This window comes from Lepisosteus oculatus, chromosome 15 (assembly GCF_040954835.1).
Source record: "Lepisosteus oculatus isolate fLepOcu1 chromosome 15, fLepOcu1.hap2, whole genome shotgun sequence".
Lineage (NCBI taxonomy): Eukaryota > Metazoa > Chordata > Actinopteri > Semionotiformes > Lepisosteidae > Lepisosteus > Lepisosteus oculatus.
The window spans coordinates 29205663-29227734 of NC_090710.1; the positions used below are offsets into that span (position 1 = coordinate 29205663).

General features: G+C 41.0%; 1 protein-coding gene across 2 annotated transcripts; it reads left to right on the top strand.

Annotated features, from left to right (window-relative positions):
- Positions 1–745: 745 nt before the first annotated feature.
- LOC102694318 (oxygen-dependent coproporphyrinogen-III oxidase, mitochondrial-like) lies at positions 746–16329 on the top strand. Of its 2 annotated transcripts, XM_069179268.1 has the most exons (7): positions 746–1362; positions 3419–3562; positions 4912–5022; positions 10884–11025; positions 13138–13356; positions 14438–14542; positions 15397–16329. In XM_069179268.1, the coding sequence occupies exons 1-7, from the start codon at positions 843–845 to the stop codon at positions 15482–15484; spliced, it is 1329 nt and encodes a 442-aa protein (XP_069035369.1). In that variant the 5' UTR covers positions 746–842; the 3' UTR covers positions 15485–16329. The 2 variants fall into 2 exon arrangements, with proteins under 2 accessions (XP_069035369.1, XP_015219889.2); XM_015364403.2 differs by lacking the exon at positions 14438–14542.
- The last annotated feature ends 5743 nt before the right edge of the window (positions 16330–22072 follow it).

Sequence of the window (22072 nt, forward strand, 5' to 3'; positions counted from 1 at the left end):
CGTGGACTGTCCGCTCTTGTGCCGTATCGCTTTCCAAGACTCCCCAGATGGGTTTAGCTGCTGTTGTCATGGTGACTTAAACATACCGGAGACATAGGCGCTTCACAGAGCTGTATCTGTCAAAGCGAGCAGCCTACTGTGTATAACATCGCAGTTAGTGCACTGGTTACTTTGATTTTAGCACGAAGAGAAACGTATCTCAGCAGCATAATAGTTTCAGGAGGGAGCTGCGTCAGCATGCGTAGGCTTCAAAGGAACACGTACAGGTGTGTTGCATGTGTTCACACACGAAAGAAAGCTCACTTTTCTTCTGTTTTTGGCCTGGAACAAACCTTTACTTGTTCCTAAGCAACATTAATATTGTGTAAGCAAGGCAAATAGTATATGTTTGACGATAGTTTTATACTGTAAATACGTGTTCATACCGTTGTTGCAATCATATGGGTCTATCTTATTCTCTCTCCTACGAAAACTAGAATCGAAACAGTTAACGAATGACATAATTAAACAGAACACTGTGCCATCATTAAAGTAAGACGCCTCTGACAGTTTCTCCTTTATCTTTGCATACGGCCACTTCTTATCAGCTGCACCCCGACCGCGGCGCACGGGCTTCTGGGTTTGTAGTTTAATTTCCCCAACAGGGCGCCCCAGCAAAGGGGCGAAAGGGCCCCACGGACTCCGTTTCCCATGATGCTGTGTGGTTGAAATTATCGCTGGGTCAACGCAGTTGCAACTAGTTTTGAAAAAGAAGTGGTACGCTGCGGGAATAGCAGACAGTTCATGCTGCTCTGCGGTTTGGCTTTTGGCAACCCTGCAATTTAGTGGACGTTAGAGACAGCATGTCTGCCGTGCTTTTATTTGGGGTGAATAGGACGGGCCGCTGCGCAGGAAGGCTTTTCGCGTGTTTATATAAAGGCGAGAGGGCTGCAACCTCGCATGTGAAACCGGCTGTGCCGAATTACCCTCTCGGAACCATGGTTTCGCCGAAGGGTTTGTCGTCTTTCAGACACGGCACGGTGAGATGGTCCTCTAGTGTGGCAGGCAGGGGCTACGGAAAGAAAGTGCTGGTGGCCGCCGGCGCCGCGGCGGTGGCCGGGCTCCTGGCCGGCGTGTGTCACTTCCAGCGGGCTGAGATGAGGTCCAAGCCCCGGGGCGACGAGGCGGAGGGCGACATTCTGGAGAGGTGCAAGGGTTTCATGTCCGCGCCGGTGACGGACGTCAGGGACCTGCAGAGGAAGAAGGACGACATGACCACGAGGATGGAAATGCTGATCATGGAAACGCAAGCCGAGTTCTGCAAAGCGCTGGCCGAGGTGGACGGCGGCGCCTTCAAGGTGGACAGGTGGCACAGGAAAGAAGGTAAGACGGGTGTTTCTCCGGCTGGAGGGGGCTCCCCGATCGCTGGGTGCTGTCTGGGTGCTCTGACGCGGGACTACGTGCAGTTCCTCATGTCAGTGAACCTATGACTTTCATCGCGATGCCGTGTCGTAACAGCCTTCCGCTAGCAGTCCTCTTAAGTGCACACCGCTAGGTGGGCGGGTGGGAATCTGAATGTACAGTATTGTGGGGCGCCCAGTTACATTGTAACATTGTAACGTACAGATTTACAGCGCGTCCTGGTCCGGTCAAAACTTTGTCGCGTTACGTGTTAGTGAATTAGACACGCCGCAGAACCTTCTTTATATTAATTTTTATATTAATAAGAATAACGAACAGTTTTCAATTCAAGATGCTTTATTGCCATGACCAATTAGCAAAATCAGTGTTGCCAAAGCAAAACAAATACAATTAACATAAACCAAAAAATCTACGGACATTTACAGACATTTACAATATGTTAACATATGGAGCATTATTGGGAGACAGGCTCACTGTTCCTCAGGCTGTGACAGGAGATCACATACTGGGCTGCCAGTTCAACTGAGTTCCCTCCTCCCTCTCCCAGTAGGATTGGGACCTGTGTGGGAATTCTGGGATAAGATTAGTAAATGTAGGGAAGAATGTTTCTCTAATCCCAGAGTATCTGTCACAGTGCAGTAGGAGGTGCGCCTCTGTCTCTATTTCTCCCCGCTGGCAGTGGGAGCACAGCCTGTCCTCTCTGGGCACCCAGGTCCGCCTGTGTCACCCAGTATCTATGGCCAGGCTGTGGTCACTGATCCACTATGCACTATGCCTGAGTGGAAAGCATTAACCCATCAGTATGCTGTATCGTCTGAATGACATCAACAATCGAAACATCACAGCAGTCCTGTTCTTGTTGCACAGTAATAAACATAGAGCTTTTGAGGCTGTTGCCTTGATGTATGTTTTTTTTCACGGCTCTAGGTGCAGGTGAGCCCGCCAGCCATTATTTTAAAATGCTTCATCCGGAAACTTGTGTAACAGGACGCGTTCCCTCCGTCACACAGCAGCGATGTTGACGTCTTCACGTAAATAAAGAATCAACTTTTTGGAGAACGCTGTACATCTTTTGTGAAAATAAATAGTTCACCGCTTCCACTTTCCAAAGGTTCAACTGGCTGAAAAGTTCCTGAACTTTGATCATAGGTGTGATAAGTGCAAGCAGTGGCCTGCTACTCTCCTCCACATGTGCTGGTCTTGTCCGGCACTGAAGTAATTTTGGTAATCTATCTATGGATCTCTTTCAAAACTTTTAGATGTGCCCCTCGAGCCCTCTCCTCTTAATAGCTATCTTTGGGGTCCCTCGTGATCCCATTTTATCCGATATTCAGTTCGGCACCCTGGCCTTTTCCACTTTGCTAGCGAGCCGTTTGATTTTTTTTATTTTGCTTCATTGGAGCAAACCCGTTGTACCCACTTCCACTCGCTGGATAAGGGATGTGATGCACTTTCTCCACCGTGGGGGGGGAGTTTTTCCCTCCATGGCCCCACTGCACATTTTTAATTCTGCCTGGCAGACGTCTTTAACTTTCTTTAAGAGCCCGCCGTTTGCCTCGGGCATTTGAGAGACTTTTTCTTTCTCTTTTCTCTTCTGTTCTCTCTTTCACAGCTCTGGTTTCCCTTTTCCCTTCTCCTCCCTCCCTCTTTTTATATTGATGTTGGATTTATACAGTTTGTTTAGGTGCCGAGTCTGGCATACCATGATGCGTGTTCACATTTGTTACATGCATCATCACGCCTGTCCTGTAATATTCCTTTTCAGAGCAGAAGAATCAGAAGACTCTACTCTTTCCTTACTGTCCAGAATCGTTTTTTAAATGAATCCTGTCGTGCTGAAGCATAAAGAAATGCACCTCCGTTTATAAAATAAAGGAGATCAGGTTAACAGATCAAAAATGCATTTACAAGCGCACATGCGGTATGTGCCGTGTTTAAGATGGCGGGTGTTCTGGACGCGTGTCCGCGCCGGGACACGAGAGTGGACGAGTCACGCAGTGGTGTTTCCTGTCCTCAGGGGGCGGCGGGGTGAGCTGTGTGCTGCAGGACGGCAGGGTGTTCGAGAAGGCCGGGGTCAACGTGTCCGTAGTGTCCGGACACCTGACGGAGGAGGCAGCCAAGCAGATGAGGAGCAGGGGGAAGGTCCTCAAAGGGAGAGATGGTAATGGCGCAATGTCGGGCACATGGTCATCGAGGCGACAGGCTTGCACACTCTGGGAGCTTGAAGGAAACTAGCCTTTTGCTTCCACTGCAAGTATGCGCATGCTTCTGTTAGGCTTTCCTGTAATTCTGCCTGTTTAGAGGAGCTCAAAATTCAGTTTCATAATGAGGGTGCCCATTGCAGGAATTTGTTGTGTAAAGTATGGAGATGTGTTCCTAGTTTTACCAGAAAACAAAAAAATGAAATCAATGGGATGCGTGTCCTGTGGAGAAAGAAGATTTTCAAAAATGCACAGTAAAATAAAGTAATAAAGTGGTAATTCTTGAACATCGTCAGCTTCCTTGAAGATACTGTATTATCAAAGCTGATCAAAGCTGAAAGCAGATGTTTTTTCTGTGCTACAACGCAACACATCCAATCTTTGTATCATTTTAAAGCTTTTTGTATGACTTGTAGAGGGTCAAGTCCCATCTTCAACATCAACATCAGCAGTAGCCGTGTCCGCGTTTGCCAGTCTTGTCCTGTTTTACTGCATGTAGTGGTATGTAGGTTTCTCGAATGTAGGGCTTGTGGATTGTAAGGCATTAGGCTAACCTGTCAAATAGTTTTTTCATTAAATATGGAAAAACTATATTACTATATTAATATGAAGTTCTGCCTGAAGTACTTCCTCCACAGGACAAATATGTGCCATCAATTTTCAGGACAATTTGAGATGGTTTTTTCACACAAAAAATGTTTTTTTTCCAATTCTTGTGTTTTACGATTTTTTTTTAAAGCAAGGTTTTCTTCATACTCTTTGCAGATTCCCTCAGTGAGCTTTTGTGCTGTTGCGTAACTCCCGATATCTTTCACTGCCACCTAATGTTGGAAAGGGGATACTGCAGCCTCTGTTTCCCTCTGATTCACAGAAAATAAACAGCACACAGGGCTTTGATACAGGCAGGAAGGCTTCTCTAACCCACCTGTCCATCCAGCCATTCAATTTGTGAAACCCTGTAAGCTCTGGACACTCAACACCTACTGGAAGAGAGGCAGGTCAGATGTCACTGTTTCACTGGGAATCAGGAGAGACACAAGCAGAGCTGCTGTTGTGCACTACCTCTTGGGCCATCCATGTCAGTGCTACCAGGTTGGAGTGAGCACCTTCATAGGTTGACACACTTGGCAGACACCCATCTTAAATGTTTGATGGTTTAGTTGTCGGCTTATTTCTGGCACCAAGACTGCACTTTTCGTTAAACTTCTCAAAGAATGTGTAATGCTGTTTGCAACCCAAAACTGCTCATTAACATATGTCATGTTTTTTGCAAAGACCGTGATCAGCTGTATTTAATTTCACATTTCAGGAAAGCTGCCATTCTGCGCCATGGGTGTCAGCTCAGTTATCCATCCTAAAAACCCCCATATTCCTACAGTGCACTTCAACTACAGATACTTTGAAATCGAAGAGGCTGATGGTAAGTGTCCACAGATCTGGTCAGCACGATGCAGTATGGGTATGGTTTTGTTCCAACTTTACCAGGTGTTGGAGTGAGCCATCAGAAACCTTCTGTCTGTGAACTGGCAGTGCCCCAGTGCAATTTACCAGTTTCCAAGTCACTGTTTTCAGTTTAATCGGTGTATTATTTTGATAGGAAGAAGACAATGGATCACGCTGCATGAAAGCCATTGTTTGGCCAAACTGCCTTTCTGATATTCAGCATCCTTTTGGCCGTTGCTGCTTTCTGTTCTGTGTTTCTAGATTTCCTTTCTATACTGAATAGTTCTTCGTGAACGTGTTCTGGTCATTTTTGGCTTTAGAAGAGAATGAGTATTGTACCACATCATGTAGTCATTGAAAAAGCATTATACAGATGCAGCCATTCAAAACGAGCAGGCGATACCGCATTATTTAGCAGTGCGCTTGACGCAGCCTACCGCGAGTTACCGTAAATTCTCGTATAGTACCTCATAATACCACGTGGTACCGCAAGTAAAATAATAGTAACCGGAATTTCCGCAAGGTGGAGCTAATAAAGCTCAACCTCTCATGTTTGAGCTGTCGCCATCAAAGTCTTTAACGAAAAGACGAATTCCTAATGCAAGAAATTGTATAGGGCTAATAAAGAAACATTATTATTATTATTATTATTATTATTAATAATGAAGAAATTACTAATAGTATTAATAATGAATGACCTTGGACAAGCTGTAAACTCAAATTATTGCCCTGGTCCACATTCTTTTTTTCATTGACCGTGTAATCATTCATAGCCGTTCAGGGACGCCAAATATGTAATCATAGCCACTCAGGGACGCCATAAATGTAATGTTGCCATAGCCAAAATGTAAATGTAGTGGCTCTCTGAAGGCACCAGTTCTGTAGGGTTTGGGCATTTACTGAGACAATTATTAATTGTAGCAGTAAATCACAAAGTTGATTCTTTTGATGGCTTTAGAATCCAACCATGCGACATAACTCAAACAACGCACACACACAGGTACTAATACACGAGGATACATTTATTAATACATAGAATATGCATATAAACTAACAGATCTTATCGAGAGGGTTATCAGAATACAAAAGATATATATTCAGTCAGTTACAAAGTGTTACACATATCAAGAGGACATACGTTCAGTATATCATTCATTAAGACCGTTTCATAAATGAACTTGGTTATAACTTCTACATTAGATACTCAAAACAAGTACATAACTCTTAGGAATTAAATTGATATCAACTGGTTGGGATAACAATTGAATTCTCGAGCTGTAATGCATTGAAGTTGAATACTCATCCAATTTCTGGGGATTCAGATCTCCTGCGGGCACAAAGAAACAGTTGCAGGCTGTTGCTGTCCAATCCGCGCTCTCTGGCTCCGTGCCAGGCTGTGCTGTGCGGTTTGCGACGGTGCGCTGCTGATGCTCACTAGCCGGCTAGTTAGTGTTGGCTTTAACTAGCAAAGTTTGTGCACAGGAGAAAAGATGACTGTGGGTCCCAGCAAGTCAGGAAGAGGACCGGTTCGTTTCTGATGAAGAGTTAGTTCTGAATAGTGATTCAGCTGTCCACAGTTCTGACCTGTTCACGAGGCCCGCTGCTGGTTACTCTCTGGCAACCTCCACTCTAGACTCTTAGAACAAAGGCACTCGGACACACTGGCCGTTCCGTGGTTGTCCGGGCTGAGTCTCAGGATGGTCAGGAGGCGCGCTGCGAGAATGTCCTGCCCTTGGGAGCCTTCTGCTCCTGGGCCGTCCTGCCCTGGAATTCTCCTTTGAATTCCCTTTAGAAAAGTCCACAGAATTCTACTGAATCCCTGAATCTCTGTGTTGCCTGTTTTTACTTGGAGGAACTTCAGCTCGTTGATTGGCTGAAAGTTCCATGGGCATCAGAGTCCCACGTGGGTTACTTGGCCCTACCAGTCCCTGATTGGTTGATCAAGGTGAGATATGAGTCACTTACTCCTGACACTTAGGAATGCAGTCCAGATGTCCATCTGGCACTCCCTAGATAGATAGGCGCCAATGGATGACCATTGATCATGATAGCCAGGCTTAGCTAAGTGCATCCCCCTTTGGGAGCTGTCCTTATCAAAGGAACCTTAAATCAGCCTGCATGAATAGTTTCTCTGTGGCTGCACCACAGAGATGAACAGAGAAATGAGGCCTAATTTGGGAAAGCTCAGAAACACTTAATTCTGCCTTATTAATAAGTCTCGCCACTACAACTGTCTTTGTAAAAGTAACACCACAGCATTTCGCAATCACGCATTTGTTTCCAATCATGCAAAGTACAGTAATTTTTGAGAATCTCCGATTCACCATGCCTTTCACATGCTCATAAAAGAGATTGATTTAGGAACATAAACATATTACTGTATGCAAACTGTACTGTATACAGTATGTATATGTATATTTAATCTCTTTACTGTGCCCGTTTTAGTATTGAATATTTATATGGAATTTTACCACTGAAGGGAAATCTTAATAGCTGAGCATAAAAAGAATAGGAGCATACTGTAACGCGTGTGAAGGCCATAAACGATATTTATTTTGGAACTTAAACATACAGTATATGGCTGGTCTCGGTACTTTAAAGAAAAAATACACACCAGTATTCCATTTCTCCCTAAACATTTTAAGCATCGAAGTCTTTAATTAACGTGATACCGGAGTCAACAAGCATACTTTTAGAATTTGATTAAAAGAGAATATAATATGGAATCGCATATCTAAAGAAATTAATAACGATTTAATTATATTCATGTACCGCAACACAAGAATAGTACACGCTGTACAATGTCTGTTGATACCGTTTCTGTAGGGCTATTTCAACACTCATCATGTGACCTTGCCAGTGGAGCTGTGGGCTAGGTTCCCGACTTATACATCATACGTTGGGTGTTCGAATCCATCCGGAGCCATGACGTTTTTTTTTTAACAAACATTTCTTTGAAAAAATAAAATAGAGTTAGTGTTAGGGTTACTGTCAAACTAAATCAACAGTTGATTTAAGGACGATCTGTCAAAGTGCAATGAAATACAATATTGTTGTTGTCGTTGTTATTGTTGTTTTTATCCTGTAAAGCGTTTTGAGAAGCCGCCTTTAACGGCGCTATATAAAGGCGCTGATTCTTATGGAATGTGTTTTCTTTCTTCTTTTTCTCAGCATGGAATAAACCTATTACTTGCTTCTTATGGATGCCTGGTTCCGCCGAGGAAAAACCCATGGAATCGCGTATCTAAGGAAATAGCAGTATAACCTTATTCATGCACAAACAGTGGCATGTTACATTATTAATTTGGGTGCCTCCTCTTGCCAGAAAGCTCTAAATTGCATTTTGAGTGTGGTTTTTGACTTTTTTTAAATTACAACCCATAAATAAAGCTGATACTGTTTTGAAAATTGCTAGTTTCGCCTCAGGACCTGTAACAAGTTTTGCTTTTGCACTTTGTTGAATCTTGGTACTGTAGTGTCGCCTCTGAACCAGTAGATGGATTACACTGCTTGTGTATGTTACACCGCCTGAGGTTTCACAATGAGACTTAACTGGTCAAGCCCTGGTTTTGGATTAGACCCCCTTACTTTTGAGTTCAGCTTTTTTACAGTGAAAGTGGGTCACTGAGAGCTGAAGCAATTTTCTCTAATATTCTCCCGATGAGTGTGAACCCTGATTTATTGCTCTGTCTCTAGAGTGTTTCTATACTGCTGTCTAGCATTCTATCCCAGATCTTGTTTTTTTGTTAAGGTGCTCTATTTAGCCTATTTAATATTCATTCAAATCTGTGGTTATAGTGAAATGTTTTTCTTTATTATATGTCCCTCCAGTCTGGGTTTGCCAGTTTTAAGACTTGGCTGCCCAGCAACATGTCTACTTGAGGTAGAGATAGGTTGCATGCAATCATGTAGAAATTTCTTATTTCCTCACATACTGAAGTCAAACAGCACTATGTTCATGTTTTCCAACAGTAATGTAAAACAATTGCCAATGATATCTTGCACATAAATCTAAAGTGTTTGAGGAAATTATATGTAAGGAAATAATGAGATTACCGAAAACTCAAGAGAGTTAGATGAGATAATCTCCTCTGTAGGGCTCAATCAGACATTTGGGACCTCCTAGGAATTGTCAGACGGTTACGTTTTTTAATCTCGAACTAACTACTTCTCAGCTGTAGCATTTGAGCAGGTGGGTGACTGAATGTCTTTAGTGGCAGAGCAACTCAGGTGCTTGAAATTTCTTTCTTGTAATGTTCAGTAAATTCTAAATCGCAAACCAGCCCAAACATGAATCTATCAGTCTTTAAAAAAAAGTTTATAAAGTAAGAGAGAAAAACAAAGTATTTTCTTTCGCTGTAGTTGTTACCTAATGACCAGTCAGACAGTATGTCTGCTGAATGATGTGATTTCCCTTTTTCTGAACTCATTCAGTAGTAAAGCAAAAACGTCAAAGAATGAATTGCTTCCGTTTTTTTCCTATTTCCAAGAACTACTAGGAGTTGGCATTTTCTGTAGATCTGTGGTAACGTGGGTGTAACTATTTAAACAGATATGTAATGAAGTAATTTCAAGTATGTCACCAGTAAGATTTATAATTAACTACCTAAGGCAGTCATGTAACCTGAAATACAGAATGGGCAACTGATATTATTGCGATTGGCTGACCTAGGTACGCAGTACTCTAGATTTATTTATAAAGTATTGTTGAAACTCGAAAAACATGAACATATTGTTGTTTGTCTTCAGTATGTGAGAAAATCGGAGAACCCACTAGTTTAAAATGTCTCAGGCTCTTGGCCTCCCTCAGTCCAGATAATTAGTTTAACCTTATTAAAAAAGGGATAAAATAGAAGTTAGAATGTCATTAAGCTCTTCGATCATGTGAACAGCATGAGGTAAAAGCCTTGTAATCCAAAGCAGTAGGCTGTCATTGGTATCTTTTGAAGTGAAATAATCAATCTTATTTGTGCAAAATGAAATTTGACAGCTTGTTTGCAGGTGAGATAGTGATTAAGACAAAATATCTTAATTTTCACAGTCTATGAAATTCCTATTATGTAGTAAATAAGATGCTTGATTTTTTTTCCAGTTTTTCTAGAGGAAGCATTGTTACCATGAGGTGTTTTATGAACATGACCACATTAACAAAACATTCAAAAGTATTTACAATACAGAGTAATTTTAATAATTGTATAAATGAAAAATGAGCTAAATATTGTTTATTAAGACTTTGACACACGAAGAATCTGACAAAATGTGGCTGGCAAATTCCTGCTTAAATTGACAATTCAAATAAGAAAAAAACAGTTTATTCTCAAGCAAAGCAGAATAAGATGTGGGAGTTACTGCGTATTTCTCTTTTTAGGTTAAGTTGAAACTGAAAAGAATGTAAAACTGTGTTTTGTGTATAACTACAATCGAAAAATACTTTAGGAGTTAGTGGATGTAAGTGGAATGAAATTATATTCAATTCTGACTGTTTTGAGTGACCGATATTCAGTTAATTTTAACTTCCAGAAGCCCTAAAGCTTTCAGTCTAAGGTCCCAACTAAATGACAATGAAAGATCCATCATTCCTGTTTAGAAGACTAATCCTGGTGCCCTGGCTAAATTCCACTCTCTGTACTTTGTGATGAAAGCCTTCATAAAAATGCCAGCAATTACAAAAACTAATTTTAATATTTGAATATTTTTTGATCTTAAGAAGTGAAATGAAGTCAACATGTGTTACATCAGGATGTATTTCTCGTATTAAAGTATTAAGTTTGGGGGAAGCTCCGGATTCACGCTCTCCTGAACAGTTGTTGATTATTGTGCTGCTGCTTTATCTCTCAGGCACGAAGCAGTGGTGGTTTGGAGGCGGCACTGACCTGACGCCTGTGTATCTTGACAAGGAAGATGCAGTACATTTTCACAACACCCTGAAGGAGGCCTGTGACAAACACAACTCAAAGCACTATCCAGACTTCAAGAAATGGTATACAAAGCTAGATGTGAATACTTTTTTCCTTTGTGTAGTCTTGTCTTCTCATGAGGTCCAAAGCATTTTAGAAATGCTTTTGTTTCCAAAACATCAATGAGTGAGTGAGCATTTACCAGAAAACTGGCACTAAGTAGGACAAACCTAAACTTTTTTGTGCTATTGTTTTAAGTAGTTGGAGATTTTTGTATCCTTATTTCTGAAACATGTATTAGACCACATCAAACTTAATGGTCCCTTGAAATTGCATTAAATGATCAAATCAAACAATTCATTTTTGGCACAGACTGTTTTTTGACCTGTCAATCTTGAGTGAACTAAAAGACAAATGTGATTTAGTCCTGTATACATAGTATTTCAGATATGCAATACACAAATAAACTACATATATAAGTTAAATAAACTACATATTATTAGTTTAGTGAAGGAGCTGTGATACAAATGAAGGTGTATTTGTTCATTGTAATGAAAATCAAAGGGGATTGAATAGTTTTGTGTCCCTACGTGAGAGATTAAAATATAACTTATTGGCTGAAACATTGAATATGTTGCAACCTTTTCTAACATTTATTTATGTTTTGATTAATGGTTTATTTATGTTTTCAGGGAAGGACCTGTCATTTTCTATTTAAAGCAATTACATATAAGCATTTCTTTACAGGAAGGAAAAGTATTTTGAAAGACTGAAACATTAACATACTAACGTGAAAGGTTAGATTTCGTCAGTTAGATTTCAGGGTTGAATATGTATTTCTCAGTCTCAGTGTAGGGATGATGTGGCTCCTCATGTTAAGATTGAGTTAACTATTCCATGTAGCCCCATACTCAATTGAGGCAGAGGTTGCAAAATAATGGTGATGTTGCAATGCTGAGCTCAGGGCAGTGAACACTGGAGGGGGGAGCTGGATATCAGAACTGTTGAACCTTCCCCACTCATTGAACCTTATCAGTCAGTACAATAGCAGTTCCCATGTGCAGTGTGTTGTAGACCTTAAATTAATTTGAGTTCACTCTGGGCTGTTTAAAGCATATAGGTGTGTACATTTGTGGCGCAGTTCCTAGAGATCGAGGGTGGTTAAGTGTGCTCTCTTAATTCTGTTGAGGCTTTTCACCAGCAGACTGTTAGACTGATACGAGGTGATGGCACAGTGTGGGCTGGCTGGGCTCTTTGGGTGTGACCCTGAAGCCTGTATCTGACTGATAAAGTGGAAAGTTAGAGTTTTTTATAAGATAACCTTTATGTTCTGTCTATACAGTTTTTTGGGTAGAAAGCTTCAGCCAGAAAGTAGCTGATCGATTATTGTGTCTTGGATGGTGTGGAGTGTCATTCTATCTGTTACAGCCAAGAACAACTAGTGGTTAAAGAAAGCTTAGAATCATATTCAGACTGAAGGTCAGTGCATTTCTAGTGAAAATGTGTCCAGTTGTGTCATGAGCCTGCAGAGATCAAGAGGGACTTAATTGTCCATAATGGCAAAACTGCCTTCACTGAAGTGGAATATAAAGGGTGAAAGTGTTCTTAAGTACTGTATTCCATCTCATTTAGTAGTTTTATTGATGGTATATCAATAAAAAAGTGAGACTTCTCATTGATTCTATTCGAATTTAAAACTCTAAAAATAAGATAAATATGAATCATTTTCTTATTTGTAATAGATAAAATATTTTTTTTCTTAATATTTCAAAGCCATTTTATTAGAGGCATTTTTAAAAAAATGAATCGTAAAACCTTTCCTCTTTCAATGGAGAAGGCTACCTACAACATAATAACTACTGTCATGGTTTGATAGAGGACAGTCGGCTGTCCTGCGACTTCAGTAAATGAATCGCATGTCTTGATGTGACAGGTTATAGAAGGTGGAGAAGGTTGTAGAAGTATGAATTATGTGATCTGTTCCCTGAAAAGTAATCTTATCTCCCTTTTCACAATGTATTATTCCGATGAAACTAGGGTTTACTCAAAACAACACGTTCCTGGACGCACCTTCACAGTGATCTATTTCCACATTCATCCAGCCTCATTGTGTAACTGCTGTCAGATATTACAGCTTTAATGATGAATGAGGCTTCAGAGCTGGTTTTTGGACATTCCTTTGCCTTGTGCTGCAGGTGTGACGAATACTTCTTCATCAAGCACCGGGGGGAGACGAGAGGGATCGGGGGGATCTTCTTTGATGACCTGGACTCCCCCTCCCAGGAGGAGGTGTTTGCCTTCGTGAGGAGCTGTGCGAAGACCGTGGTGCCCTGCTACCTGCCCATCGTGCGGAAGCACCTGGGCGATACCTTCACCCCGGAGGAGAAGGGCTGGCAGCAGGTGCGCCGAGGCAGGTGAGAGGCCGGGGGAGGAGAGCAGCAGGCCGAGGACACAGCTGCTCCAGCCTCTCGTGCGCTTTTGCAGTTCTGAGCCCTGCAGTCTTCACTTCTGTTGGGTCCCATTACGTGAGACGCTTCTGTTCCGTTGGTTCTGCTTGGTATTTGCACACGTGGCATCGTTCTCTTGCATCTGGAGTAACTTTCTCCTGGCTGGATGTGAAACTCTCATCCGAAGACCCATAACGCCAAGCAAGGCAGCTGGTAGTGAGGCAGTGAGCCAGGTTATGATGACTCACTCTTCAACTAGGGAAGTCATTACATTATTTGGAATAGCTGAAATAGTTCCCTTCGTGTTTGTAATTTGCATAGTTTAACAGTAATAGGGCAGTAATAGCAACATCTGACAGCTGTTTTTCTAACATCTAAGCATTGTCACGATAGGCCCTTTTGGGGGAAAACTTCCTTTTTCTCGTTACTTCAGTTGTTTCATTTTCTCCTAGTAACTGTAAACTTTAAAACAAGATGTTCCCTGAAACTCATAGTATTTTCACAGCATTTGGAATAATTGAAATATTACACTTGACATGTCTGCTTTGCATAATTCATCAGTAATAGGAAAGTAAAAGCAACATCTGACAACTCTTTCTTGTCTAACATGCAAATCCTTCTTGGGAAAGAAATGTCCTTTAATCAGTGCTTCACCTTCTCACTTTTTTCCTCTAAAGTGTAAATTAAAAAAAAAAAACAATTTCCCTCGAACCCTTTTCCACATGAACAAGTGACCACACCTGTGTGTTTTCTGCTGGCGTCTGGACGTCTACATGGCCCTGCCTGCACTGAAGTGCCCCAAGTCATTCTGCTGCAAAGGTGGCGTTGTAGAAAAAAACAAATGTAAAGGTTTTGGGTGTGTGGAATAAGCCCATCCAACCATCTTGTTTAACCACACAACATTGCAGGGCTTCTGGAAAAGGCAGGGTGAGACTAATTGAACTGATTAGCTGTTAACTACCAAATGAGTTATTATGGGCATCATGCCCATTTGTCATTCTAGCTTTCTTCTGAATGAATGATAACCAAATTGGATTATTTTTTGCAGGTATGTGGAGTTTAACCTTGTCTATGACAGAGGAGTCAAGTTTGGTCTAGCAACCCCTGGCTCCAGAATAGAGAGCATCCTCATGTCTCTGCCGCTGACTGCCAGGTGAGGAGAAGCTATACTGTATGCAGGCACTTGCCTGCGTATCATATTGATAGTGTGTCAGTTCAGCTGTGAATGTAGGGTTGACGTGACCGGAACTGAAATACTGTGGTTGAGATCTTGTGAATGTAATTACTGCAGTTAGTCTTACTACTATTGTTATGTGAAAGGCTTTTAAATTAAGATGAAAGAGTAAGGAAGAGACAGGACAATTGTAAGATTCTCAGCTAGACTTGATTAAGTCTGCACAGCAATGCATTAAGTGCTTAATCATTTTGTACAATTTTGGTGGCCCAGAAGTGTGTTAATCACAACAAAATAAATGCCCAGGGCCTTCTTGTCTGTACAAGAGCATAAGGTTCTGAAGGAGAGGGGGCCGTGTGGAACATCCAGCTTGTTCCATGGCTGTAGTTGATTGGTCTTACTGGTAAGAGAGAATGCGTTCTGTTGAGAAAGCGGAGCTTCCCTGTGGCGCGGACTGGTCACCTTGTCCGAGGGCAGGTTGAGCTTCGTGATCTCTGTGACCGGGAGGGCCCATGCAGTGGGATACTGCTCAGGGCAGGCTGGCATGAATCAATCAGGGCTCTTCCAGCTCTCTGCAGCACAGCAGCACCTGTCTGCTACTTCGCTCTGCCCTGTGCGCTGTCCCATGAAAAGCAAATAGTGGCTACACCAAATCAGGCTGGCAGAACAAAAGCAATTGCCCGTTTTAGACTAAAACAAAAAGGAAAGAAAGAGATTAATTTATAATATTTATCGGGGTTTGTTGGAATCCTTTAACAATCTCGTTGTATCCTGAGGGTTTATACTCGTCTGTGACTGTCTGCTGAACATTGCTCTTCTTTCTTTCCCCACAGGTGGGAGTATATGCATGAGCCTCGTAAGGGCACCAGGGAAGCAGAAATGCTGGATGTGCTGCGGAATCCGAAGAACTGGGTCCACTGATCGGAGGGAGACGGAAAATTTCCCAGGCTCCTCTGCCTCCCTTGTAAAACTGCTGTCCCCCGATATTCCCAAAGACCTTTTGGAACAGCAATCTTTTACGTGACAGGAGTGAGAGTCAAGCAGCAACATGGCTGGAGAAGACCTAGGCCAAGAAAAACTATACAAATCGTTTAGAACTATTTTTATAATTCTGTGTACAAGATTATACTTTTATTAAGCCTTTGATTACAGCAAGCTGTGCAATGTGAAAGACTAACTGCCTGTGCCTGTTTGGAGAGCTGTGTGACGGAATGTTGCCACGCCTGGCTATAGTCTGTGTCCCGTCCTTCATGTTGTATGTGGTTTTCTTCTGCTGGTGTTACTTTGGGCTCCGGAATGAAGATAAACAAGTTTAACTTTAGCACAGCGGAGTCTAAAAGCTGACGACAAACTACACGAGTGTAAGAGAACAGCAGTATGGAAGTAATTTGCCTAATGTTTTGTACAAAGAAAGGAAATTTAATTTTGATAGCTGTCTGATTGGTGCAAACAATGCCAAATGTGTGAGCAAAATAAAATTATGCAATATTTCAGGTTAGTTATTTTGCTTTTATTCTTTACCAGTCTTTTTCAGCCAAGTTTTTCTTTTTTGGGGGGTAGTTTTGGGAAGTACCATGTGATCTCTTTAAATCTCTGTATGTGTTGTCTTCGGTGTGCCTTAATTAGAATGTAAAACCTTAAATGTTTTGTTAACTGCCTGTCTCCTAGAAACATTTTCTTTCATTTTTCTTTCCTGTGTTATCAGATTTTAAACTGTGATTTAGTACATACAGTAAACACCATTAAAACATCACTTTTTCAATTAAGTTGGCTGGTAGACTGGTATTTTCATTGTAAGTGGAATATTACTGTATGTGCAGTTACTATTTAGTATAATTCTGAGAAAGAGAAAAGAATGTGTAAACCATAAGCCAACATTTCCTTTTAAATTCCTTGTGAAATAATTCATCTTTCAAGATTCTTACAATAAGTTAAAAATTATTAAGTGATTTCCACGGGCTCTTGATCTGATAGTTTGTCACAATAGCTTGTTTAATATAGTGTTAAAATTCATGTAACTCTTTCACAGTTACACAGCAAAAATAAGGTAATTAAATGTGTATTTTTAGCAAGTGTTAATTAACTGACACTCACATGATGGAACAGGCACTATGTCTCAAGATTGTTTTATTTTAAAATCAAGACATTATAGTGGCTGCAATGGTGGTTAACCTGCTGTTTCTCAGCTTTTGGGTCCTTAGCTTGATTCTGACTTCTATGTTGAGTTTCCATGTCCTCTGAGGGTTTCTTGGGTATTCATCATGTGCCCTGGTTTTCTCCCACCTGCCAAACACTCATTAAAAGGTGTCTCTGAATTGTCCTTGTACGTGTCTGTCCCCAAGGGTGGACTGGCATTCCATCCAGAGGGTTCTCCTGCCGTTCCTCAAAACATTCCTGGTTGCCATGATCCTCGTCAGGAACACTTTCATCGGGTGTCTTTCTAATTAAGATGGGTGCATGGACACAGAAAGATTAAAATAACTGGAATAGGTGAGGGTGAGGGTTTGTAAAGTTCTTGGAGACCTTGACAAGTGTCTGCTTAATTTAATCCCAAATCCTTCTTAAGATCCTTCCATTTTTAATGGGGTGTTTCAGGTGGTTCGGACACCAGCTCTCCCTGTGATTGGGTTTCCAAAAAGCAGAAGCACACAATTGCCACCAGGGACAGGGGGGTCCTTTGGACCTGGAAGCCAGCAGTGTGGTGTGAGAGCGAAGGCAGTGTGGGGCTCACAGTGTGCCTCATGCTGGATAGCAAGAACAACCACTGAGAGAGAGGAAGATCATAGTGATAGGGCCCTTCAACCCCTGCAAAAAACTCTGATGAAAATCAAAAGAAATTAAAAAGAAAAAATATTACTGAATAATATTGATCGAGTAGGTCGCTGTGTCTGCATGCGTAGTCTGCAAAGGGACAAGTAAAGGTTTATTCCATGCTGAAAAGAGAAGAAAAGAAACACACCTGTACCACAGCTAAAACATTGTTTCTTTTCTTCTCTTTTCAGCATGGAATAAACGTTTACTTGTTCCTTTGAATAATAGTTTGTAAAGTGTGAAACCTATATATATATTTCCATACTTATAATAACATGCTGAACAGACGGTACAGCTGGGTAACTAAGTATCTGTGTTGATAATGCATAACTTAGCTCATTGAAATACCAATCCTGAGTTCTTAGCAAACTTCAAAATGTCACAGGACTACTTCATTTACTAATGCTGTAAATGAGAAAACCCAGATCAAGCCTCACCCTACTTTTTAATGAAGAATTCCCTCCCGAGCCTCACCAACTTGTTGTTGAACACCCAGTCATGTTATATTTCCTTCAACCCTGTCACTCCAGGATGCCCAATAGTGATATTTTGCAGCTCCCCAACTGCTTTCCTGGATAGCTTAAGGATACCACTTGTTGAGGGTCCTAATTGGTATGTTAGAGATACTAACCATGCTTGCCATCTCCTTAAAAGCTTTTAATTTCAGGGACCAGATATTATCATAAAACAGTACATCTCTATTCACCATGATTCCTCATGACAGCAGCCTCACAGCACTCTAGCCCACAATTACCAAACATACTATAGGTCTCCATGAGTGCTGTAGTGATAGGGCCTATTATTACACTGAGAATTAAGTGTTATGAAAGATTTCTGATGACCAAGCAGCCTGGTGCTGTTTGTGGATGGCACAGGAATGTGGCTAAAGAGACCCTCCCAATAAGAGACATTGTAAAGCTGTATGAGGCTGAACAATGTAATGAGAGACAGTATAGTGCAGATGAGCTTCACCAAGTCTCCAGACTAGCTTCGGCCCAAAACCATGGATGAAAGGTCGCTATACATCACTATAAATCCACAAATGAATGATCAGTAGAGTGGGTACCACAGGTGTGTCTGATTGCATCTCAACCAGACACTGGTGATGTCACCCCATATAAACTGGAACCTAGTTCATTCTCTCCCATTAGCAGCTGGCTCTCTCAATCTCTCTCCATCTAACTGGCAAACTGACTTTTCAAACCACATGACTGTGAGCAGTCCGAGACAGGACTTAAACTTTTCACCAAGAGCTAGGCCGAGAGAGTGAGCCAGTAAGGTACAGAATTCTGCCCAAGGTATTCTTCCCAAAACAGAAGAAATATTGTGTTGTGAACCCACTGTTATTTTCAACAAAATCAACAAAATTAGACAGTTGGACTTTTTCTTATTGACATCCAGAATATTCTAAACAAAATCAATAGCCCGGATAAACCGAGTTGCCATTTTTTCTTACTTGCGGCCAGACCTCAAGAAGACAGACTGTGCACAGACTGTTTTTAAAGAGCAAAGTCAGATAGACAATATTTTGGCAGAGCTGCCTGAGCCCAAGACAAGCTGCTAGTCAATTCTGGGCAAAGCTCTTTATCCCACTTCCCTGCATGCATAGGGATCAGCACAGAGAAGCTGCCAGAGACAATACAATCCAGCACAACAGATTGTTGAGTAGAATTTCATTATTCACATCATAATTCTCGGGAGAATTATTATTTGATGTTTAGTTCACAATAGTAAATAGTATTTTACTAGCATCTGAAAATATAAATGTAATTGAACTATATGAGGCTGACAGAGCCTAAGGTCTAGACTGTAACACTTTATACCTGATGCTTATTTTAACTCTGAATTTATTAATTGTTTGTAATCCCTGAGTGAGTAATAAGCTTTTACAGTATATCACAGTAGATTGTTTCACATATACAATATATTCTATTACATTGTTGTTTGTTAAGGATGTTGTTAAGCAATGGATTGTATATTGTACATTTAGAATCTGTGTGTGAGACTGTAAATTATTATGTATGAGTGGTTCCTGAAAGTCATCAAGTGCTCTTGCAGTTTACTGTTACAAATTCTGATTTTTACAGCAAATTTAACACTCAAATCTCCTATAGTACTACGTTGGGACCAACTAATACCGACATATTTGTTGGGTGGGAAGAAGAACGCTACCCACTCTACAAGATAAGATCACTTTATTGGCAAAATATACAGTTTCTTGCATTAGGAATTTGTCTTTCCTCATACCTCAACTTGCTTTCCATGAGACACACAGACCAAGAGAGAAGCTTGGGATCAGAGCGCAGGGTCAGCCGTTTATACAGCACCCCAGGAGCAGGTGGGGTTAAGGGCCTTGCTCAGGTGCCCAACGGAGTAGGATTCCTCTGCCAGCCACGGGATATGAACCAGCAACTGTCCAGCTACAGGTGCAGATCCTTAGCCACACAACCACCACACCATCCCATGCATACAAGTGATGCATGTGTCCTCATGTGTGGATGGTTTTCACTTTCATGATCCCAAAATGTCCATATTTACATTCGCTCTTATTAGGGAAAAATTAGTTCACTATTGTTAACAACATTCTAGTCACTTATCCTGAAATATAGTTGAGACCCCCGTGCTGTTGCTGAGGAAGTGAGCACATTCAGTATTTTTGTTATGATCTGATGATGTGTGTGTTACACAATAAGAGTTTTGTATAATGAGGAACTAGGAATAAGCACTTGAGCTTACAAAAAATCATGTCTCTCCTCAACATAGAACCAGCACAACTGTTTACCTGTTTTTGTCTGATAGGTGGATTTAAAATTTTGTCTCATAACAAATTAACATTTGATGCATTTTGAGATAAATTGTGAAAGTCACTTGGAAATATATCTAATTTACAGATAGTTAAAAGGTTAAATATCCAAAAGTTAAATATTGATGTTTCTGTGCATTTCCTAAAAGATCAGAGATATAAAGGGTATATATACTGGGTATTATGTGGAATATTAGACAAATGTTCATTAGCTTTATCGTTTTAACAAATGATTACTGAAGACGTACAAGTCATGTTTTTGAACCTTTAAGCAGTATAGGTTAAAATTGGAATAAGAGCTGGAAATGCCGGGTAGCCATTCAAACCATGTTGTTTTTTTTCCAGTAAATAATTCAATGTCCTTATCCAGTTATTTTTGAAGGAAGCACGGGTATCAGATTCAACCACATCACTGAGTAGCATGTTCTCACAACCCTTTGAAAAAGGAAGGGGCTCCTACTCTAGGAGGTGTTTTACATGCAATTCTCTGAAATTTCCGTTTCTGTTCACTAGTTTCTGTTTCAAATTTGAATCTGGAGTTTTCCACGGGCATTACAATAATTAGAAATACATCCTGTCACATTGAAATATTGAACAGTAGCTCCAAAACATGTGGTGAACCAAGTTTTAAAAAGTTTAAATTTTCTTTTGCTTTTATCTGTTTTCCTGGGCTTGACAAACAAGCGATGACTTATTTCTGTAATGTTGTACTGTATTTTCTTTCTAGATACGTTGAATTTAATCTTACAGCATATATGACAATGGCACAAAGTTTGTTTTCATGCCAGGAGTCAGAATTGTCACTCTCTTTGCCTCATTGCCCAGCATAGCCAAGTGAAAATGCCCTATATAGAAAACATAGCAGACATTTCCTGTACGGTTACGAGTTTTTGGGTCCCTACTGTCTCTTTTGAGATCAGAGGATCAATAGGTTGGAGCGGGGACGGACCTCAGCTGGGCAGGCAACCAGTGCTAGAGGCACCCTCTGGTGGCGAGGAGTTGGAATTGTAACAGTAAGCTCCTTCACCTCGAAGCAGTTCAAACATTCAAGTTATTTTAAAAATATTCACTTAATAAAATGTGTATTGAAGGTGAATGGATGAAGGTTCTCCTCTTCAGGAGACCAGGAAAACAATCAGAGTCCAGGCTAGAGAGGTGAAGTGGATGCTGCACCCTGGTGGTGGTGGAGGGGATCCCCATTACCTGTAAAGTGCTTTGAGTGGAGTGTCCAGAAAAGCGCTATATAAGTGTAAGCAATTATTAAATTATTATTATCAGGCCTTTATTTTAGCTAAAGTCAAGGCACAATAGCATGAGAGAAAGAAAAGGACTTTCTCTTGTTTTCTTTCTCGGTCGGTGTGCCCTGGTTGAGCTCTCTTTACAGCCACATGACAGAAATTACAATTTGTGTTTTTACCCAGCCCCCTCGTCCTGCAGCTAGAGGATTTTCCATTCTCTCTTTTCTCTTATCAAAAAACCTACTGTATGTTTCTTTAATCATTTGTAGCTGCCTGACGTCTACACATTATTTATACTAACAAGGTCATAATTACAAGGAAATGTTTTTACATTTTACAAGGAAGAATGCTTTAAAAATGTGAGAAAATTCTTTTGCAAGGCAAAAGATAATACTATTCATGACTTTGAAGCTGAGCCAATCCCTCAAAAAGACTTAGTCATGGATCATATTCTATACAGCTGTCACCACCTATTTTACTGAGAAACATGATGAACCCATCACAGTGCGTCCCCAAACAACACCATCCCTACTATCAAGCCAGACCAGAAAATATATGGGTCCTTTAGCAGGATAATGACTCAATGCACAAGGCGAACGTGATACTGAAGTGAAGTACTAAATTAATAAGAAAAAAGTGAATGAGTGGCCAATTCAA